Source organism: Bombyx mori, chromosome 1, assembly GCF_030269925.1.
Source record: "Bombyx mori chromosome 1, ASM3026992v2".
Lineage (NCBI taxonomy): Eukaryota > Metazoa > Arthropoda > Insecta > Lepidoptera > Bombycidae > Bombyx > Bombyx mori.
In genome coordinates this window covers 10,988,781-11,012,536 of record NC_085107.1, presented here as the reverse complement: position 1 = coordinate 11,012,536, position 23,756 = coordinate 10,988,781, and the positions used below count along the sequence as shown (strand labels likewise).

The 23,756-nt window shown below is 34.7% G+C and overlaps 1 protein-coding gene and 1 long non-coding RNA gene across 10 annotated transcripts in view; one reads left to right on the top strand and one right to left on the bottom strand.

The window, feature by feature from the left end:
• Positions 1-23,756, top strand: part of LOC101745047 (insulin-like growth factor 2 mRNA-binding protein 1) — an 82,811-nt gene that overhangs the window by 42,253 nt on the left and 16,802 nt on the right. For 2 of the 9 annotated variants that reach the window (XR_009973470.1, XM_004929849.5), the window contains exon 1: positions 10,221-11,336. The exons of 6 other annotated variants lie outside the window; for them this stretch is intronic. Coding sequence is in view for 2 of the 3 variants with exons in the window: in XM_004929849.5 (XP_004929906.1) it covers positions 11,245-11,336 (92 nt within the window). In the remaining variant the exon portion in view is untranslated. Of the gene's footprint in view, positions 1-10,220; positions 11,337-20,865; positions 21,226-23,756 lie in introns of those variants that run through there. One more of the 9 variants, XM_004929851.5, reaches the window with a different exon arrangement.
• Positions 4,875-8,395, bottom strand: LOC134199117 (uncharacterized). The gene is made up of 3 exons (XR_009973471.1): positions 7,641-8,395; positions 5,654-6,109; positions 4,875-5,015 (listed from the first exon to the last, which is right to left on the bottom strand). It is a non-coding gene; the product is annotated as an uncharacterized LOC134199117 (long non-coding RNA).

Sequence of the window (23,756 nt, the reverse complement as noted above, 5' to 3'; positions counted from 1 at the left end):
CTGTTGGTGCTTATTTGACCTTATTAGACATTACTAATTTCAATATTAAATGAAGTAAGCATTAATTTCGGATTTAACCGCGAAATTGTGTTTGTTTCTACCTGCTTGAAAACAAAACAGATTAAAGGAAATGATTCTGGTTCAATAATATTACTCGTAAAAGATCTCGAACTAAACCTTTTAGGCAAAGGAGATTTCAAAGGAGGAGGCATATTTATAGATATAAATGACGTGGAGCTCTATTATTTATCAGGTGCTCGTAGTGTAAAATCCAACGAAAATAAATAGGAATTTCAATCAATTATTTCACATGCGATCTTTTCGGCCAATTTATAATTACATGTTTACTTGATGGATTACTTAAATCTGATGATTGAAAATTAAATCGTGGCCGCGTAAGGTAACTCTTTTGACCGTGTAGATAGGTTACGTGTTGATTAGTGTGTTTATTATATGTATTATGAAAGCGTCGATACGTGTAACTGCATAAAGTAGTAGCTTCCGCAGCAACGTTTGCAATGTACTCGCAAGTCTTCACCGATTCTCAGATTAATTTAAACATGCCGGTCCAGACAGCCATTTCCTCTGCGCGTTCATTGACTCGTCGAGTATGGTAATATTTACCAGTAACCGTCATAGACAAAGAATCACGAAATACATATTGGAAATACATTTAAAAGTACCAAATTTTCAAAACTCACGTGAAATTTACTTGTTTAAAAACCGTGGAATGTAAATAATTCTTCTTCAGCAAACGACTATTGCAAACGAAAAAAGTGTCGTTTTTATATTTATATTCACAAAGGTAGGCAGGTAGCAATTTTTTTTAAATGATAAATTGAGTTTTGGGACTCTGTTTATGCGAACAATACGGGAACAGTGAAATCTGTTGAACCGATCGGAATAGAAGCCAATGCCTACCTCAACTCAAAATGTGTTCTTCGTCTCCTCAGTCCATTAAACAGTACTTGATTGATATGTTTGACCTTTCTAAGAGGTTCCGTACAAATACGAGGTCATAGACCCTAAACGTGTACGGTGCTATGAAAAGAACAGTTTAAACAGGAATTTCATATCCAAATGCTAAACAAACCGCATGGTAAAAGTAATATAGAAAATGTCTTTGATGAACATTTATTTTGTTTTAATATTGATAGTTTTCTGCATTCGCATATTATGTTATCCGTAATAAAACAAACCAGACATGGCTCAATTAATAGTTTTCAAATATCGCACTGTTGCAAACCTTAAACCATTTATTTTTTCGGTTTGTGGAATTGGTGACGGACTAGGGTGATGTTAATTGGAATAAAATAGGAATAAAAAAAAGATTCACAAGGAATTTCATCAAGTTTTTCCATGATGTAAGTTTTTTTTAATTAATGTCACAGAGACCGTTTTCTTAAGTTTTTTTTTATAATTAGTGCCAAATTCCCATTATCAGTGAACCGGATTTACTAGGATATTTTTACTAGGAAGGCGCGGCTGGTAAGGGTGGGTGCATGTGCAACGTAGTTGGGGCGAGGGGTGTGGCCGATCTGCCATTGGCCCGTAGCTAAGATTAGCAGGGGTTGCTGTAATCCTAGAGCATGAAAATCATCGACTGGCTACACGAGATCATCGAACTTAAATTTACATCCAATCGCCCGCCGCTTTACTCGGCTACGTAAGTACATACTAAGCTAACGTTACCTGTATTTGCATATCGGTCAATTCGTCGAGAAGTAGCTCCGTTGATTTCGTTTGTTTGTTTCTTTGTAAAATAATAAACTGGTCCAGTTGTCGCAAAGGAGAGCGGTCTTTTTTATTATTTTTTCATTTTCTTTCTCGATTTTTAGAAAGTCAATTGATTTTTTATTCAACTTTGTAACGCAAAACAAATAAACTTAGCAAAAGTTAGTCGAATCCAATGTTAACAAGAAATGTTTTTTAATTCTGTAAAATTTATTTCACAACAGATTTATATGTTTAAAATCAGAATTCCGTTTTGGATCTCATTAGATAGACACATAATTTAACCAACACCCAAGTCTGAGTGCATAGAATGATTATTGTTTAATAAGGTTCACAGTTGTGTGTCCCCATCGAAATATTTCTGATTTCAATTACACTGAAGAATGAGCATAAATTAAAAATAGAAGAAGTGCGATTAAAACTCGCAAATTGAGTGCTCCCGAGGCGAGCATCTAATGTTCTTACGATATTGTGCTTGTGTCGCACAAACATATACGTACGACACAAAACAGAAATCAAGTATAATTACACGATTTGACTGTAACAATACTAAAATTATTGTTTAAAATCCCGAGATTTCTTTATTTTATGAAATATTTTTTTGCATTAATTTAAGCATTATAACTACTGCGATCCTAAGCGATGCGATGAACACTTTATGTGTTAGAAAACAAAGTTCATTTTGCGGTCGAATTAAAACAAATCCCTTACATTTTCTACATAACTCTCGATGCTTTTATATGTCAACTTAAGTTTGTAAATTTAAAAATGTCTCGTTACTGCTAAAAATGTGTACGAGTAACTATTGTCAACTTTTTTTTTTCCTACCTATGCTGATAGCCTTGCGGGGGCTATTTCAGCTTCACCCTAACGTTTGTAGGTGAGCTCACGGGGCTCAACCGGAGAGTTGTTAACACTGACCCTAGCAAGAGCAGTGCTTCACAGAATCTGCCACCGGATCGGAAACGCGACCCACTGAGAAGATCCGGCGAGAAACTCGTGGGCTATTGTCAACGTTTTATCATATAAACTATAAGATTTCGCCTCTTGCCAAAATTCATTATTCTAGAGGTCAATTGGACCGTTTGAGTACGTTAACCGAAAAGCTTGAGTTTTGAAGTCCTTATTATGAAAATTATCTTATAAGGCAAGGATGTACAGACTAGAGATGTTTAAAAAAAAAGTGACATGAACTGGTGGGCATATAATAATCAAGATTAAAAAAAAATGCGAACATTTATAGACATTATTAGACATTTATTTACTGGAAACTGAACTTCTTGAAACAATTTTTTTAAGGGACACAATTTTAATAGCCCATATTTTGATCAACCCTGCTGTAAGGTTGTCAGGACCGTTAGCCTAAAAAACAATACAGAAGCTATTTAAGTAGAATAGGCAACTTTCATTGCGTGCCAATTTCTGAAATTATTCTCGCTTAATAAATATCATGTTCATACCATTCTCCCTATTGCCGCGAAACATATGTTTCGGTATGGACAAAGACAGAGAGGCCGTAATTGATACTTCTACCTCCCTAAGCAATGTCAGGTACGTCGGTTTCCTTCTTGTTGTTCGCATATTGGGTCTAGTGGCTAATGGTCCTGACTACCCTGATACTGTGCTTCGAAGCTGCCTTCGATTTCCAGTCGATGTCAAATGTCCTGTGTTGAATATAAATTTGTGATCTGGGTATGCCTATTGTGTTATTGTTAGTTACACATAGCGAAGTAGAAAAAGAAACCTTATTTGGTGTAACGTAAACGTTGTGACATTAAGTGAATTGAGGAGGTAATCGGTGTGAGATCGACAACCCTATCTTAGGTAGATACCTAAAAATAAAAACAGGTTTGGAGGTTTTTCTCACATTTTCAACTAATAATCGTTAAATGGATTATGTGTTTCTTGAATGCCATGTAAAATAAAAAAAAAACTCGAAAGTATTTATATTAATTAAGCTTAAAATTGTCTGATGATGTCTAATTAAGCTTAAAATAAATCTAATAAGTTTTCGAAACTACGGCCTAGCTACTGTATATAAAGACGAAGATCGTTTTAAATTTGCTCAAAAGTCTTAAATTGGTTTACAAATTCCATTCCGGCTCATTTTCCTGTCTGGGCTCCGCTTTCTTGAGACGGGACGGAGCTATCATTGTTGCGAGGAGATTCTCAACTTTCAGATTAAGGAAGAAACATCTAATTTATTACGTATAGTGTATTTTTTGCGCGTCCCGGTAATGTTTATTTAGATGAAACAAGTTAAATTCTAGAGTGCTAATTTAATCTTCAAAAGAATGCAGTGGTCCAAAACATTTCGACCTCTGTTTAAAATTCAAGTTTTATTTAGGATTTAGATTGTTAGAAGTTATTTGGTACATCATTCGACCAATATTTATTAAGTAGCCCGCACTCGGAAAAATATCTCAATTAAACACCTTGTCGATAAATAAAACTGTAATCCCTTGGTTTTGTAGTACATAGTAGAGGTACAGTAGTAGCTGGTTAGAAACAAAACATCCATCGCCGTCACCTTAGCGATTAATAAATCGATGTCTTGGTAGTTAATTTTATAAATCAAAGAACAATCTGCTTCAAGAATTGAAATCGATGGCTTCGAAGGATCTCTCGTAAATAGTTTTATATTTTTTGGTAAGCGTCGTCTGAGTGATTGAATTTAACCTTGAAAATTTAAATCTAACCTTTGAAATTCTCGTCTTTCAAAAATTATCCAATCATCGTTGAATGTTGTATTAACATAACAATAAAATGTGTTTGAATCATCGCTTGGCGTTTGAATCGAGAACAGGTCGGTAACGTCGTCGTACAAAACTTTCATCGTTTGAGAAAGGGACAGTATTCTTGACCTTATACCGTCAACGGTCATACCTGGTCAGGCTTACTACGCACCCGACCTTAACGACTGCGCTTTGCATAAAACAGGAAGAACCGAAAGTTGCTTTAAAGATGTTAACCCTGACGCATGATTAGTTACATTGCAAATATTGGGGTGCGAGACTCGTGTAAGATTATAAAAATACGACTGGGAAAGTAGGTACAAGCAATGTCATTTTTGCATAAAGTATTTTGTTGTTCAAATTGAATAAACTATGGTGGGTAGACATGAAAATTAAACAACAACAGAAATATTATATATTTGTATTTATCGTTTATTTTAATAATTTAACATTAGCACAAATTTAGACTTTTATTTCAGTTCAATTACCGAGATATTTCACAACATAGGCGCCTTGACTATGTTTCTATCTATCGTATCGTAATATCTGAAAATAATTTTAATTTTTTTTCAAATCGAACTGCATTAATACACAGTACAATCTGTAATACATTATTTAGGTTAGGAGATCCGTACGTTTGAGCTCGAGCAAAACCCCAAGCAAAGGCAGCTGTCGAATCGACACAATAAGAATGTTGGGAAAAAAGGTAATGTGTATTTTGGACACGAGGGGTTGTTTCTCCGCTCGGTCCGGCGGGAGCACATCTGCCTCCAGCGTTAGAACACCGTTAGACAGTTCTGTTATCATACGGTAGCTCTTTTGAATTATAACGTTGGCTCCCCTAGTCAAAGGCAAGGGTACGTGACTAACGAGTTTGCAATAAAAAGGATTAAAAACACCCTAAAACTGGATATGAATGAATTACTAAATATATTTTACAGAAAAGGCATGTTTTATATGCGATCTTTCATAATTTCGGTATGATAATTATATTGTAACGATATGCCGCGAATGCCAGCCCTCAGAAAGTTTTTTAAATAAACACAATCATATGACTTAAGAACAGTTTGTTCTTTGTTTTTTAATGACGAAAATGTAGTAGGAGTCTTTTATTAACGCTAAAATCATTCCCTTTACTAGTATGTGGCTCTTACATTAAGACTTTTCAGCCTTTGGTTTAGTACCTGGCATGTCTACTTGTTAAAGGTCCTAATAGTCGACTTCTTTCCATTTACTTGCTTGCTGAGCTATCGAGAGTAAGTTTTGAGTATCTGAAAATATATTGGGCAATAATAGACTGACTGGTCCTCGACACAAAGGACAAAATTAACTTTTCTCCAGAAATGTTTGCTTCTAAATCCACTTTAGACTACGGAAGAGTCACAACACTAAAAATTGTACGATAAAGACCCTGAAAAAATTGTACGATAAAGACCCGGCTTGACAGGCAGGTACGGACGTGGGAGAAGCGGGGGACTACTTACTTGACTTGCCGAAATAAAAAACGAGCGGACCGAGTTTCATTGTCGCGTCAACTTGCTGCATCTCCTTCATCCACTACTTCTACTAACTCCACTGTTTACCTCCTCATTTTCGGTGCTTCGGTGGTGAGGGTGTAAAATGAATCTTAAGAAAAATTACTGTCATATTTGTCATTAGTCTATATCTTTTTTATTTTTAGGTTAAATCACATAAAAATTACCTATTTACTTTCTTTTATAATGTTGTCTTTTGTTAACATGAATAGATTAAGAAGAAATGGCTATTTGATATATCATGGCAAGCGACGTTTCCCGTCTCTAATAGTATAATATGTTCCTCTCCTGCACCTTTTCTCCTTAATCTTCTTGTCCGCTTGCAAGGATCGCTCTCCGCAAATATAGGTCGATCGCGACGCGCCTACTTACCAACCTACCTACCTGTGGACCCAGACTGATGATCAGGCGAGGTCTAGTCCAGTATATCCTACTTCTCAAGTATCCTTTATCCGGAAACATTCCTTTTTTACATTAAGCTGCCGAGACGTAAACTTATGTAAAAAAGAGGAATGTGGTGTATCGAAACAGGAGGTCGAAATCTTATTAAAATTCAACATATAACGGCTGTTGCACACTTCAGAACTGCTTCGAGTAAGAAATATGTAGGTAGAATAGTGGTACCTATCTATTCGCACGGGTCATAACAAATACAAATGAAATTTAAATTTATAAAAAAATAAGATTAAGAACCCAACTCTCACCCTTGGTTCCCCTTGTCTCTTACTTTTAGTCAATTTTTATTACTCTGTAATATCAATGTACCTACTACTAATTACTACTGATATTAGTTAGAGCATTTGTATTAATCAGCCTTAGTGGTGGAACCTGGTTACTTTTTGGGTTCATAGTTAACTAGGGTTGTATACAGATTTTCTTGTCATGGATGGGCGGGGTGAATGTTAGATCTGTTGATTACTTCGCTATTTCAGCATTTTAGGTGGTTATCTTAAGCCTTTGTCAAACAGAACGCGTACTTAGCGCGCGTCAGAGCGCTAAACTAACGCCGCGCTATGAGGCCGAGATGTGTTGTACTACTATGGTAACATACCGTCAAACAGAGCGCCAGCGCTATAGCGCTTATAGCGCTGGCGCTCTGTGTGACGGCATGTTACCACAGTAGTACATCACATCTCGGCTTTAACTCTCAGACACAGCCCACTGTTTCTCGCCGGATCTTCTCAGTGGGTCGCGTTTCCGATCCGGTGGTAGATTCTGCGAAGCACGGCTCTTGCTTGGGTTCGTGTTAGCAACGTCATCAGGTTTGAGCCCCGTGAGTTCACCTACTAGCCACGGTTACGCTGAAATAGCCCCTAAGGCTATTAGCAGCAGCAAGCAGCTTAGGTAGGAAAAAAAAAAACATCTCGGCGTCATAGCGTAGCGCTCTGACGCGCGCTAATTACGCGTTCTGTTTGACGAAGCCTTTAAGTTATACTTCTTCGCCTACAATAATATCTTAGCATATTGTCTGTCCAAAACTGCTGAAATTGAAAAATTGTCTTTCCTATTCTATCATTGAATGATAATCATTTTATCCTGTCAGAGAGAGATGAAAAAACTTACATGGATGACAATATGCACCCATTCTAACTGCGTAAATATCTATGTGTGTTCTAAAATAATTTACGTAACGTACCTAAGTTGTGAAAACACTGTCTGCTTCGGTCTAGCTTCATAGGCAATTGTACTAATACCTAATTACAGTTGTAAAGTGTCAGTGTTGTATGTATGAAATATATAAAATAATAATACAACAGCATGACACTGGTATGTCGGTTCGTTGAGTGACTGTTTCAATGATTCATTCGATGACGTACCAATGTACGACCGCTTAGTGCACAGCATCGTCGAGAGTCGAGTGAGCCGTTTACTTTAGTGGTCTCGCTGTCGCCGCACGCATCGCATAATATGCGACGCTATTTTAAATTCAGTTTGTTCTCGGACAGTTGTACACACATCGCATTACTATGCTGGTTGATTAATGTTTTTATGGGCACTTGACCATGAATTTAGTTTTTTGGGTCTTCTTGTCTTTGGTTCATTCAGAGGTAGGTTTTCGCAGTTTGTCTTTAAGCACGAAAGATATTGCTTCTCATAGTGTTGTAGTGAACGTGTTGGTTCACCACAGTGTACATTCTGTCGAAGCAATATTTCTATTTGGACTATCTGTAATTTAAGGTACAGCAGTACACGAGGCGGGCGACGCCTGTACCCGACGAAGTAGGCGGTGTCGGGCGACCGCCCTCCGCGGGCCCCGGGCGAGCGCTGTGAAAAAGGCATGGGCGCGGGGCGCCGTTGTACGGACCCAGTAACAAATATACTTCACGAACTGTTATCGTTTTAGTGATTGCTTGTATTTAATGTTATCGATAATAAAAAATATATTTTTATATTTTACAAAAATACTTATTGTTGTTACTAAAAACTTATCATAGAGCCAAGCGTACTAGCCTAAAGCACAAGAACGAAAATTTTCATTTCGTTAAATACATTCATAGTCATGCTATGCTCGTTGAACACACATACCGAATATGCAGTGTTATTAAAGAAAAAATTACAGATACAATAGTTCGTGTTTAAAATATTTTTTCTCTCAAATGATTTGTCGTCAATCCAGGTTAGCTAACTCTTTGTACTAGAAATTAAGCAAATTTGCCTTAATGTAAAATTAACAGTATTTGAACAGGTTTTATTATATTTCTATCTATGCCGCAAATACTGAAGTTGCGAGGAACGAAGTAGATATGTGTAATTTATACGACATTTTAAATATATTTATTTCTCGAATGTTAATTTCATATATTAGAGATTAATTATGGATATTTTTTCGACATCTCAACAGAACTAACGTAACAATGTTTTTACATATATACATAATAATTATCAAGATGATTATTTATCACAAAGAAGATTGATTAATTTGTCCAAAAAACATAATAATAACAGTTCCAATTACAAAAAACGTCCGTAACGCTGTTCGAAAAGAGCGAAGTGAGGTTCGTTCCCGTAGACTCCACTGGCGATAGCACTGCCGCTTCTACGAGACTCTTTCTATTTTTTAATAATGTATGTTTAAATCAAAGATATAGCATTTTACAAACTTTATTTTTAACATTGATGAGCGAAAAACAAACTATTGTTTACTTTATGATTGGCAACCTTAATTGTGCCTCGGCGATTGTAAGCGCTCTTAATAAAAATGATTTTTGAAAACCTTCAAGGTACGAACTCTTACGATTCAATAAAAAATCATGAAAAAAGAGGTCTAGCGCGTGTGCAACAGTGCACAGTGAAGGGATCTTTAGTGAAGATAGGACATTTACAGTGAAATTCCAGTTAATGATTAATTAAATAAGTGTAGTATTGTTCACAAATCTAGGCTCGACCGTATTTCCGTTATAAACATATTTTTATTACCATGACTAAAAAATTTTTTTAGTTTATTCTCATCAGTCTATAATAGACTTCCACTGCTGGACATAGGACAGACCTTTCTCAAGTTTTATCTACATTTATTTTTTAATAGTAATATCAGACTGACAACTCAGACAGACTAATATCAGAGTAATATCATTGACCTCAATGCGAAATTTCCACGTAAGAGCAACTGTTATCTTTCTTTCTGTTGACGATTGTTCACCAGCGAGCCAGATCTTCAGCAGCGCTGACAGCCTTGAGACAACAATAGATATTGGCGGAGACCTGGTCAGATCAGCGTATTGGCTTCTGGCCTTTGGTATCTCTTTCTGTCCATATTGCGAGTCAACAACAAATTTATAAAAAATATTTTTTTGTTATAACTGAATCACTTTATAAATATGTTACTTAAAAGATGTTCTCCATTATAATTTTAGGTTCCGAGTAAAAAATCATTAAGTAGGAGATCCAGTTGACAGTCGTTTCTTATTTTATCTAATATAATAGTATGCGTACTACCTATGCATCTCACTCAAAATATGTTTATTAATCTTACTTTCGTCCAAACATGTCTGTTCTATAATTCAAATTATCTAAACAGCATCATTATACCTTCCTATCTGGCTAAGATACTGCTCTATCAAAATAATTTAATAATTATCAGTTAAAGAGTGCCTTATTAGACAACTAAAACAATGCAGGGCAGATTTCGGGCAGATTAAATGAGGACCTAATGATAAATAACAGCAGAGTAGGAAGGTAGGATTCTTGGTAAATTAAGTACGAATCGATAATTACGAATTAATTCTATTTATAATAGTTAATAGAGTAATATCACGACAGAACAATTTAATTTATTTAATGATAATATATTTTATTCCCCAAAATAGTAAAAATAGTCATGTCGTCGCAGCCGTATGTAACATAACTCGATAAACACGCAATAAAATCGAGCCTGACTAAAACTAATCATTTTTTAATCCTGGTGATCTTGTTCAGGATATTAGTACAAAGTAATCAAATTATTGTCGTCGCGTCAGATGAAAATTGAAAAATTATTTCTTATATATAGACATAGTTCAAATTAATAAAGTGCGCTGATTAATATTATTATTTGATAAAGCGACAGCTGCGGTTTTATTAAAACATATAGGTCCTAAGCATTAAATAAACTTCGAAACTAATACATACTGATTCGAAATGATTATTGAAATTAATATTGTAAAGTAAATCTTTTTACATTCGACAAGTTCAAAATCGATAGTTGGCGCTTCACTAAGGTGTGGCAGGCTCTCCCCGCGGGCCCCAGCTCAGCCACGCCCAGCGCGCGCATTCTCAAACAAAATCCACACGAAATGGTTGTACGAAGAATCGAATAGAGTCGGCGCCGCTCCTTCGTTACAGTGACGCACGTCACATCAGCTAGGCAGCTCAGTTGGGTAGTGATCTCGATAGCTGACGAACCTTACGCACGCCGTGCACACGTGCCATACGCGTCTGTATCCCTTCTCCGCAACGATTCCGCAGTCCGTCGTTCTGTAATCGGTAAAACCGTCCATCGACGCCGTTTGCACTCGGTGCCGTTCCATTCATTACCTCTATTTGATATCAGAAAATTATAATGCTGAATTAAAAACACTATATTCGTGCTTACCGGCCCACGTGTGGTTTCTAGATGTTTGTTAATATTGTCAAATTTTAAAGTTCAGGCCGATTTTTCTGATTGTAAGCGTGATTTTTTTTTATCTTGCGTGTCAAACGCAAGCCGGATTTAATTTTAAACGCGGTACTCAAAAGCCTTCAAAATTTATTCAAGTGTGATAATGTCTAATCCAATGGAGCAACAGTTCGAGCTTAATTTATCACAAGAGGACCATGATCAAATATTTGAACAAGACGATCTCCACGATCAAAGGTCAGTACTATTCCACGTCAAACACGCTACTATTGTTTTAGAGTAGTCAGTAGACACTAAAGGTGTTGAATTGCATAGTGAAGTTCAGCTTGGTTACGTATGAACATATACCGCCACTGAGCTTTGTCTAGGGATGCCATGTTCACTTCACCCACTTATGCAGTAAAATATCAAAACGAAAAGTTGAATCCTCTGTTGATTGACCTACAGTATATCCGGCCTATTCACGCTTACTATTTTATATTTATTTAACTACTTTGTAAATTCATGCCAATGTGTGTCCATAACAGTTACATCTTATTTCGTTCTGGTTACTAGATCTTAAATATCTACTTGATCAATTAACGCGACGTAATTCGAAATATTTGAAAAAGATAGACTGAGAACAGTAATCTCAACGTTGTCAAATTTCGTATCATTAACAAACTTATTCGTATTTGTTACATACACCTACCTATGCCTAACCTGTATCTGTAAAACTTGTGTATGAATTTCAATATGCTTGTGTGAAATTACTATTGTAATTAAACATTTTTTAAGTAATAAATTTTCGAGATCGATAAAATAATACCACCTCATCGTTGACAACCCTACCCGTGATTTCCAGCGTGTTAGCTGTATCGATTTTATCCACGGGTTTTGGGGCCCCAGTTAGTACAAATCTGAAGTTGTGAATGAGTAGGCTGCACAGATAAATGTACAATTAATATGTTCGGTGTTATATATTTAGTGATTTCTACTCTTGCTGCTGTCTCTGCTTAAAGGCGCGGTTAGCGAACGCGTGCGTTCAGCTTCATTTACGAGTTCGATACTACAAATAGTGGGGTGGTAATTTATCGCGCGACTTTTTTTATATTGCGTTTTTTAACATCAGTCGCGGGATATAACTATCATTGCGTGTTAAATGAAGTAAATAGCACATTGAATATTCGACGCCAACAGTCAAAAAAGAACGAACTTCACGAAACCACTTTCAACAAACTCACGGGCGCATTAAACCTTCTACTATTACAACAGATGCAAGTTTGAAGAATAGTGTCGTTGCTTTTTTTTTAAATAATATACTTCGTTACAAATTTTTTGTTACTGTTTCAAATTAATGCCTGTTTTAAACTTATGAAAAATCTTACGAAATCGCTATTTATCATTGTCTTTCAATTATTCAATTTTACCCCGTGACGAAGGATACCTTTGTCATGGCGAAGTGGTACTTCACGAAAGGAAAATGAATTGTGCTAAACATAGCATAAGTCGCCCTCGCATTGGCTCCCACCTCCAAACCAGAGCGCTCAAGTACCAAATGTTTCCGTTTAAGTACAAAAAATAGTCACGTGTACTTTTACTCCCACTAACTAGCTTCACATCACAGAACGTTGAACAGCAAACTACCCGCCTCCCACCTCCAAACCAGAGCGCTCAAGTACCAAATGATTCCATTTAAGTACAAAAAATAGTCACGTGTACTTTTACTCCCACTAACTAGCTTCACATCACAGAACGTTGAACAACAAACTACCCGCCTAACCTCCAAACCAGAGCGCTCAAGTACCAAATGATTCCATTTAAGTACAAAAAAATTGTTACGAGTACTTTTACTCCCACTAACTAGCTTCACATCACAGAACGTTGGACAAGAAACTACCCGCGTTTTTTTTAATGAGTGTGCATGCTAGTCCATGTGAAAATACAGTACAATAGTCTATATCCAGAATACGACTGCCCACCTTATCAAAATACTAATGAAGACGAGACACTTTATTCTTGAAAGGTTGTTATTTCGTCTTCGTTCGCTTCTTCATTTTAATATTTATTTTTATCGTGCTTGTAAAATAAGTCCTCTCTTGCGGTGTAGGTGGGATATACAAAATAATTTCATTACCTACATAATGATAATCATATAAATAGTATCCTCTGCAGACTTTACGTTGTATTAAACTTTTCATACTCATTTGTCTAGTACACGGCAAGAGATGAGGTGCTGTTATTCTAAACTGAAAAAATGTATACATTTTAGTGGGTTGTCCATGTAGGATCTTCATAAAATGTAATTTGTTTATTCTTTTTATTGATATTACCTATATTTGTATTTTTTTAATGTCGGCACATTTTTTAACGTAACAGCGCTTATCTCATCTATCTTTCTTTTTTTTTTTATTCGTTATAGTTATCCTTATAATTCTTGTTTTAATAGTTAAGTAGAGCAGTGTATCTGGAAACGGAAAGTCTGGAAAGACGAACAAGAATACATTGGTATACATAAATCGAATACTCGTCTTTCCCCATCATGCTTTATGGCTAAAATCTGGACTCCGAATGTTACCGAGTCTTGAGAATCGGACAGCTTTACGAATAAATAAAATGCTTTTCTGCAAAGTTCCAGTTATAAACGTCCGTCAACTATGTGTTCGTGTCTAGCATTTTTTTGGTCACATTGCCCGTAGAAACCCGAAATGGCTCAATATTTCCCACGAAGGCAAACGGCTTGTACGTTGAAGCCCAAAGCGAGGGTGGTCTGATCAGGTGACTCGGCAACCCCAATTTCTTTAATATTTCTTATTACCAATAGAAATAATGTAGCAATAGTTTATGATATTTTTCGTCATTATTTGATCTAGTCGTTTCGCGGGTCGTCTTTAGATATTGTTGTTATTCAAAGATTTCTTATGCTTAGCAACGAGATTCAGGGGACAATGTTTTATTTATGTATTTTGTCTGGTGTCATTACACTACGTTATTCTGCTTCCTCCATGAATCATAAATGATTGAACCCTTTTATCACATTATACATCGGGTCGTGTACTTAAACAGTATTTTCTCATATTTTAAACATGGTCTTATACAACCGTAACAGTAGTTGAAACATTCAAGGTATTTTAATAAATCAGAATATATTGTTATTCGATTTTCACTGTAAATTCATTCATTTCTGTCATGTGATCTATCTGTATGTTGACCTTTATGTAAAGTTTTTTCATTGACTGTGCGTATATTTTAATAATAAGTTGAAACCATATCAATCCGCATTTTCTTTAAAGAATTATTTAACGTACACATCAAGTAGACTGATGTAACTTTTTCCTGCCTCGCTTTTCACCAATTTTATATATACTAGTGGTCCCCTGGTAGTCGAAATTCGACTATAATTAATTGAAATTATAAGTTTAAACATTATTATGGTTCTATTGTCAAAGACTATTATACTTCTATATTCATAGATTTCGCTAAGATTACACTTAGACAAATATTAATAAAGATAAACAATATTAATATATTCTCAATTTGACCACAGACTTTATGCAATAAGAAAAGTTTGACAGTAAAGAAATAGTATGCACGCGTGTGTGTGTTAAATACGTTGTAATGTGTGTATTGTTTTTCTTATTGATTTAATGTATTTTTATGCATAATTTAAAAAAATATTAGCTTCTGCACTCCTCTATATTCTCTTATAAGTGTGGAGAATTTCGTACTCCTCCTTCCGCGTAATTTGCGTAAATTTATTCCTTTTATAAATCATAAAATTAATTAAAATGAGATAAATAACTATAAATGAAATAGTGCAATTAGTCTTAAATGTCTATTAAGCAAATTTAAAAATTATTTATAATACTTGTAATATGTACGCACTGCGCTGCAATTCTGAAGTTTTAAATATAACACTATTTAAAACAAATTCGAATTAATCGCGATTGTTTCGTATTTAATAGGTACGGATCGGTCACTTTTTTTTTGGGAATGGGAAGGGCATTGAAAACGATACGTTGTTGACAACGCGTTGTAACTGAATTGTTACACGTTACAAAAATGATTGAATTTTTAAATAAATATAAATTCGAACACAAAGAACTGCTTCCTTCTTTCAACCGTAAGTTTTCACAAAAAGCTAGTTTATAAAATTTCAGTGGTTCGAAAAAACAAAATATCAGATGAATAAAAAAATGTTTTACCACTCGTGGTTTCAATGAATCCAAATAATGAATGATTTAGGTAATTAGTGTATAAATTTTACTTATCAAAGAAAGAATTTACTTTAGACAAGTTATCCATTTTTGAAGGTCATTTCATATTTATCATATTTTAATGTTACTATTGTAACTGAGAACTTTTTTTCTTTTAGTTAATATTTTTACAACATTGCTTATAAAATAAGTCGAAATGGGTAAAAATAAATAATTTCGTGTTTTATTGCTTTCATAAATTTCCCGAAATGACGTGGGGGCGTTATAGTAAAGTACAGATGGCAACCCTGCTCACTACTCGCACAGTACGCTTTGCACCTGTCGCAGGTGCATTCATCATTGCACGTGCCGTTGGCATCGCAAATTTTGATTGCGTATTATTCTTTTATTAGTACCTCATTATACTGGGTCTTTGTGCCTTTAGAGATATTAAAATCGTTCGGCACGTTTTTTAAGTCATTTATTTATTATGAAGTATATTAAGTTACTCTTATTTTGAACACCTAAAGTTCGATGAAAATTCAACTATAATGCACGTACAGCATTCATAAAATAAACGAAAATAAATCGGATATAAGAAGCCAGGTCTACTCTAGACGACGCGGTTTGACGCCATTATTTAAAACATAACATATTCATACATTTATTTTAAACTGATCGCTGTGATGCGTCGCGCTTTCTTTTACAAATTAATATAATGCTTAATTGTAGAAATTTTTAATTTATTTTATTAAAAGCAGTTCTTGTTTATAGTTAACTAAGGATTTTTTTTTTCCTTAGATGAGTTGAAGATCTCATGGCCCACCAGGTGTTAATTGGTTACCAGAGCCTATAGGCATCAACAACGTAATTACCGCCACTTTGAAAATTTTACAGACTACATTTGAGAGTTTTACAGTGCAACGGCTGCCCCACCCTTGAACCGAAACACAATACTACTTCACTGCAGAAATAGGCAGGTTCGGTCTCACAAGACCGTTACCGTCAATAATTACGCAAATTATATTTTTGCTTAATTTACTTTTATCACACAATGTTATTCCTTCACCGTGATTCGCACATAATTGCGGACATATTGCACCTATCCTAACACATATCAATGCCTAGTAGGTACTTTAATATTCAGAGTATATAAAAACCAAGCATAAATAAAAATAGTAGTCAAAAACTGACAATATAAAACGAAATTGAAGCTAGTTTGAAAATCACTATTGTGGCCGTTTCAAATGTCGTATGACCTATTCGTATTAGACGTCACTCTATCGATTTAGTCATTAGCACAAATACCGGTTTCTAGTCTAGTCGACACGATACCGCCACGCAGGAAGTGGGACAAACTATAACTACATAATGTTTGTTGAATCGCTTATGTGTTACTGTTTATTATTAAGAGATTGTATACATATTCGATTTTTTACAGAACATTACTGAGCTCATTGATAACTTTAATATTGATAGTCTGATTAGGTATTGTGAAAAGTACCGTTACTACTTGCAAAGGCCCGTGAGATAAGATACTGCATCTCGTGCAATGGAATACATCTGTTTGTGCGTTCGAATTATCATCATCATCATCATCATTCTTTCCTATTACCCTCTGCTGGGGTGTAGGGCTCGAATCAAATTTTTCCATTTATATCGGTCTTGGGCAGTCTGTTCTAACTCCTCCCACGTCATGCCCAAGACCCCTAGCTCCTGCTCCACCGAGCGACGCCAAGTTGTTCTGGGGCGGCCTCTCTTCCTTTTGCCAGACACTTTCCAGGTCAGTGGTCTCTTTGATAGGTGGGTATCGGGCTTTCTCAAAGTGTGACCAATCCAATGCCACTTCCGCGTAAGGATCTCCTTCTCCATTGGTGTCTGCTTAGTGATCCTATTCGAATTATGAGTCGAAATAAATATATTATTCATCGTTTCAAGTTCAATCAAGCTACAGTAAATTGCTATTTTATTATACAGCGCTGCTCACAACAAAACCGAAACTGTGCCTCTAACAATATGTTGGCAACTGTGAATTCACAAATTCAGGAAAAGCACGTTTCGCTTGAGCTTTATTTAGCAAAAGCCACCCGTGATTATTTCGAATATGCATTTGGGAATAACATAAAAGTAAACTTTGTGTATTTTTTTTTTTGTAGGCAACTCAGTAATTGTAACGTTACTATTTTCATAATAACGAAGGATTTGCTTTCTGAAAAACATGTGTAAACTATACAACAGGTGTGCCGCGCGCTCTTTATTATGCATTTTTTTTGTGTTTTCACAATAATACTAGCGACCGGACCCGACTTCGTATGGGTGAATCAGGACACATGCTCTTGTCACAACATATGAAATGCGAAAAAAAATACTAGAGTAATTAAATGCTATATATATGTATTATGTCAGAATCTATAACGTACTTCATGCTACTTTGAAAGTGACGAAGTCATTTTTCATCTTTATAGAGGTATTTTTTTTAAAACGTTTCTATACCTGTTCATTGATTTCTAATGAAAATAGACCAGATGTATAGAATATTGATAGACTTTGAACACGAAATCGATCATACTAATAATAATAATTGTGGGATTAAATTGGAATGATATTGCCAAAAATTGCTTACAACATAAACCTACAACCAAAATTTAAACTTTTGTAGTCCTAGCTGATCAGGATCTGAATTGAACAGGTAAAAATAGTGGGGGGGGAACACAACACGTATTTGAATTAAGTAAATATGTAGTGTTTATTATTTTTTCCCAGACTAGTAAGGAAGTTCGATTGAGGCAACAGGAACTCTAATTATTCTGCCCAAAGGACAATATCTCGAAATTCTGAAAAAAAACAACTTGGTTATTTATTAAGTGATTTTAGTGTTTAGAAAATGTAATTAAAAAACTTTTATGAAATTATGTTGCATGTGAACGAATATTATTGATGTTTATTACAAGCTATTATTATGTTAGTATTCAAATGCCGCGAAAAGGTATGCATTATTTAATCGTGGGGCTACATAATTTTATTTTTAATTTTAAATATCGAACATACATAATAAAAAATGCATTATACATACCTGCATCCTGTTTAAGTCTACACACGACCGGAACAACTCCCGATAAACACGTCTAACGATGCTAAAATCAAAAACGAACAATAGAACTCTGAAACTTTATCAGAAACTATTAATGTTTGCTTTAAAAAATAAACACATTTGCATATCAAATTTAGATAATGTTTGCCGACCAAAAGACTAACAGGCAATGACCGATCGAATAGCCACAACTATTCTTTTAGCCATGTCCAAACACAACCATTATTAATAATTTGTATAAAAGATATAGGATATCCGTTAAACAATGGAATTGGGTACCAAATGGTTCATGATTAGTTATTTTAGTGTACAATCTTTGTTTTTAATTTGTAGTTTAAATAAATCGTGTTCCAAAATTACCGAAATTCTATACTATATATTCACTAACGACTCAAGATTCATTTTATATCTTTTACGTTTATCTTTTGCTTTCCTAAACATTTTGAAAAAATACTTTTAAATAAAACACTACAGCTTATTCTTAGCTACTAATAAACAAGAAAAGAAAATCGGTTTATAAAAAGTGGAAAAACTGTTTAGTCTTTGCTCGCTCTATTTAGGTGTCAAGTCTGCCAAGATGCGAAGTCACGTGACGTAACCTCTTAATAGAGTATTTGTATTACACACTTGCGCGGGGTCGCAGCAATCGGTCTGTTCAGCTAGTGACGTCATAATAGAAACAAACCTTGAGGCTTTTTCTTTTTTCATTAGAAACTCCGAAGACCGCATAATTTGCATAATATTTATAATAATATGTATTATATTATGACAAACTGCAAACCATATATACAACACGGCTTACTTTCGATAAAATTATTATACAAATAATTGCATTTAGAACCAGGCGGCACGTGAGCTTCCGTTTACCTGTATAGTGCAATTACTGGTCTACTGGTGGTAAAACCTCTTGTGAGTCCGCACAGTTAGGTAGGTACTACCACCCTGCTTATTTCTACCGTGAAGCAGTAATGCGTTGGCGTGGCGGCATTTACGTTGTAGATGTCTATGGGCTCCAGTAATCACTTAATACCAGGTGGGCTGTGAGCTCGTCCACACATCTAAGCAATTAAAATATAAATATATATATATATATATATTTATATTTTAATAAATATAAATATATATTTATATATATATATATAAACTGGTGAACTGTGGATCTTTAAACAATTTTAGATTCTGATTTGCACGTTTTGGTACCCTCGCGCAGTACACGAAACTATTAGAATATTGCACCCAATTGTATACAACACTGGGAAGAACCTTTATGGATAGCTGATTGTTTGTTATGCTTGGCTCAAAATTGGTGTTAAGAAAATCCATGTAACTGAATATTGTCATAATAATAAACTCAACATAATTTAGCACCTTCAAAAATTGGCCAAAAGAGTATTTTAAAATTTAAGCTCCCCATACTAAAGACAAACTTTGAATTAATGTGTGTGCATAGTCATATTTTTTTTTTATTGCTGAGATGGATATACGAGCTCACAGCCCACCTGGTGTTAAGTGGTGGTCTCAGTATAGTTACAACGGCTGCCCCACCCTTTAAACCGAAACGCATTACTGCTTCACGGCAGAAATAGGCGGCAGGGCGGTGGTTCTAGAAATAACAACGGGCTGTATATATAACTTATATTCGCTCAAAATCTTTATATCGGTATTATTTTTGCTAGAGTCAGCAGGATCGAGTATTTCGAAATTTTAATAATAGATGATGACATTTAAAAGTAAATTTCTTTGCATTTCAGAATTCTTTGAGTAATTATAATTCATACCTATTAACAAGCTTTGTAAATTGTAATGTCAATGTAATTACAAATGAATAGTACCTAATTAACAAATGCTCCGTCAATACTCTAAATCTGTTGTGCGATTCTTTCCATTAAAAATACGTAAGTGGGCTGATTTACCATTTCTGTTTTTTTTTTAATTTATTGCCAAGTAAATCATATTAAAATATGATAATTTGTTAGATATACGATATCCGTGTATTGATCCGTTACATATCTAAAACAATTTGCTATGATTATATTTTTACGGAATGGACAAATATGTACTACTGGTTGCTAGGTAACGGATCACAGATAAGGGATGGGGTCAGAAAAATTCGATATCGATACACTTAAAAAGCTAAACAAGTTTACTAATGAATATATTAAAATAGATAATTGATTTAATGAATAATATTAAAAATTATTACTGTTCATAATGTCTATTGAAACAGTTTTACACACATAAATGTGTACTTAAGACCTTTAACATTTATGTATAATCTTAGTACTCTTTAATATATGAAGCAATAATAATCATAATTGAAACTGCACATGCATTGTAGTAAACTTCAAAGTACGATTTGATGTACGTTCATTAGTGGACTCATGACGCCAACGTATTTTTTTTTAATTTATCATAATTGGTGAATGGATTGGTGGTACGTATTATCAAAATTAGTGTGCAAGGAGAAGGGTGGGTGGTGGGCGGCGGAGCGGTGTGTAGTCTTTTTGCATTGCGAGTCCGTATCGAAGCCGCGTCGCGTCTGTCGCACAGCTAGTGCTCGGCTCGGTTCTCTCGTTCTTTAGTCACACGGCAACACTCGAGCGTTGCGATACAACCTCGTGTGAATGTGTCTCATTACATCACAACTTGCATTATTTCAAGTATACTCCTTCTATAGTATAGTATTGTCATTCTTTTAATGTTTTCAATGACGATATTGTTCCAATAAGAATCGTCACGAGTCTCTCTTTAAACGGTCGTGCATTTCCTGTGTCGGTGTGTTGCATTACTCACAGTATTTATTAGTTTCATACAAAAGTGGACTATTTGACAATCTGCTCAAAATGGCGAAGTTTCGAAGGTATGACTTAACCAAAACAGCAATCACATTTCTTTTCGTTGTCTGTGTGTGCAAACCCTACGTATTCAACGCCTACTTGATTCTAAATCCATTTATGTTAAATTTGACCCGTTGTATAGTAGTATTCCGAGTAGAAATGATGACAGGGACAGAGTAACGAAAATCCAGCTGTATTTACACAATTCGCTTTTCAAATAATTCGGTAGGTAAAATAAATTTGGATGCATCGGTAAATTCAATGCACATGAACACGTGGTGCGTAAAGTAAAATGGCGGCAGTGCGCCACAGTTCCATGAATCACTGGTATAGAACGCGCCGGTTGAACGATTTGACAGTTCGGTCTGCCGGCCGGCTCGGTTACCTATTCACACACACACGCACAGCGTGGATAAGAATGTGTGTAGCATTTTTTTGAATAGGTTTATCAAAAAATTTGCAATCGAAATGATATAGGGTAGGTTTCATCCAGATAAAAGTACTATTCCCGTGTTTAATTTCCTACATATTAATGCGAGTGAAATCGCGCGTAAAACCTTTGTAAATCTAAATTAAATTTGTAAATAAAAGTGATACCTCCCAATGCTAAGTGTACCTACCTGTATAAATCTCGTAAAACCGATCTGGGTCATCGCTGCTTCTTATCAGGAATGAGTTGCTCATTATGAAATTAATGAAAATTTTAACTTTTAATTCCCGCTAATTATGTTTGTGATATCATAAATAAAATTTTCTAATAATTTTGGTGAAATTATTACATAACTAGATAATTTGAACTTCATCAGTTTTAGGCCATTTTCTTGCCTGTTGCACACAAGAAAATTGATCCAATAAAGTGCTCGCGCGCTCGTAATGACATGTTAGTTATAAGGGCAAGTTCCCATTCAAAACAGTTTTTTTGTCATAGGCATAAAATGTTTTTTTGTATTTATCCCTGAATATAAAATTTAAATAAAATTGTATAGGTACTATATAACAAAAGTTTATTTGAAGAGAATTTTATTGAATACGCTTTGAGTGATTATTGTAATTATTAAAAATAATACACAAAAAGGCCACTTAATAAGAATGGTACAAATTTTTTGCAGAAATTTGAACCTGGCCAAATCTAAAGAAAAGTTCCAAGATCTTAATTCTTGTCTAGACAGCAATCTAGACATTATTAGCATACAAAGACAAGATTTTAATCCTTGTCCGAAATGCTCGATACAAGACTAAATTAGATTCAATTAGGCTTCACTACTAGGGAGGGAACCAGGGAATCAAAATATGCATGTAAAATTGTACCCGAAAGAGCTTTTGAATCGACGTGACGTGTCGCGGCCACCTTTGCCAAAAGTCGCGCGTTCACTTCGTCTTTGTCTTACCCGATTAACAATTTAATTAATTTCGTTCAGAATGGTGAACAGCAGATTTACCGAGTCATGTAGTGATCAAACGATTATTCTGTCTTCCATCACGCAACATGCTACAAGCGTCTTGTACAAACACGACAGTAAACCACATCCGTGTTTTAAGTAAACGTTATCGCAAACATTTTTTCTGTACAAGGCCGACAATGTACTTTTTTTTTTTAATTTGCAACCTTATATATGATTGAAAATTGTATGAAAATACGTTAAAATGCTTGGAAAAATATATAGAGCACCTGTGTTTTCATAAAAAAAAAATTGTGTTTATGTTCTAATCATAATAAATATCTGCTTGGATCAAATGAGACAATTATTTCTTGCAACGATTATCATTAAACTTCGCGGCCTTTTTATCTTATTTTTAAATTATTATTTCATTATTGTATGCTATCTTCATATACTTGACCATTTCATCAAATTAAAACACATTTTATTTAATATTTACTGCCATTTTAAATTATTTTATAAGCATTGATTTGCAAGTTAGGATTCAATATAAAATACATTTCAAAGCTATTCGTCTTTCGGTCGGTTACAATAACTAAATTTTCTCTCATGCTGCGAGATAATAATGCTCTTATATAGGTTAAATATATTAAAAACCAGTTCCAAATTGAAGGGTTGATATTTTGTTGCTGATCTGCTAAACGAGGATGTGCTTACATGTCTCGCACCCCATCCAGCTTAGGTACTAGTTAATTGAGACCGGGATGTTTATAGTAGGTAGCTACTGGATTTCGGCCGACAATAAGTGCATGTGAAACGAATTATTCTCTTGTTATTTTTTTTTTTTTTTTTTGAGGACCTTCCAATTTTGTTTAAAACCTGTTATCGTTTTCCCATCGCGTATTAATTTATTCAAATAAAGAAAACTTGTATGTACTGTTAACAAATAAGTAGATTAATCATCTCATAATATAAGTATATTAGGGGTAAAAGTATGAAATTGCAGATTTGTACTGAAAAATTGAAATTCGTTTTTTTTTTTTCAAGTAACATATACATTTTATTAAAATATCTACCATTATTATCTATACATTGTTGCAATCTAACAAGAAGGTCATTTATACCTTTGCGATAGAACTCTGGTTGACCTAGATTCTACAAACTGTGTGAAAGAA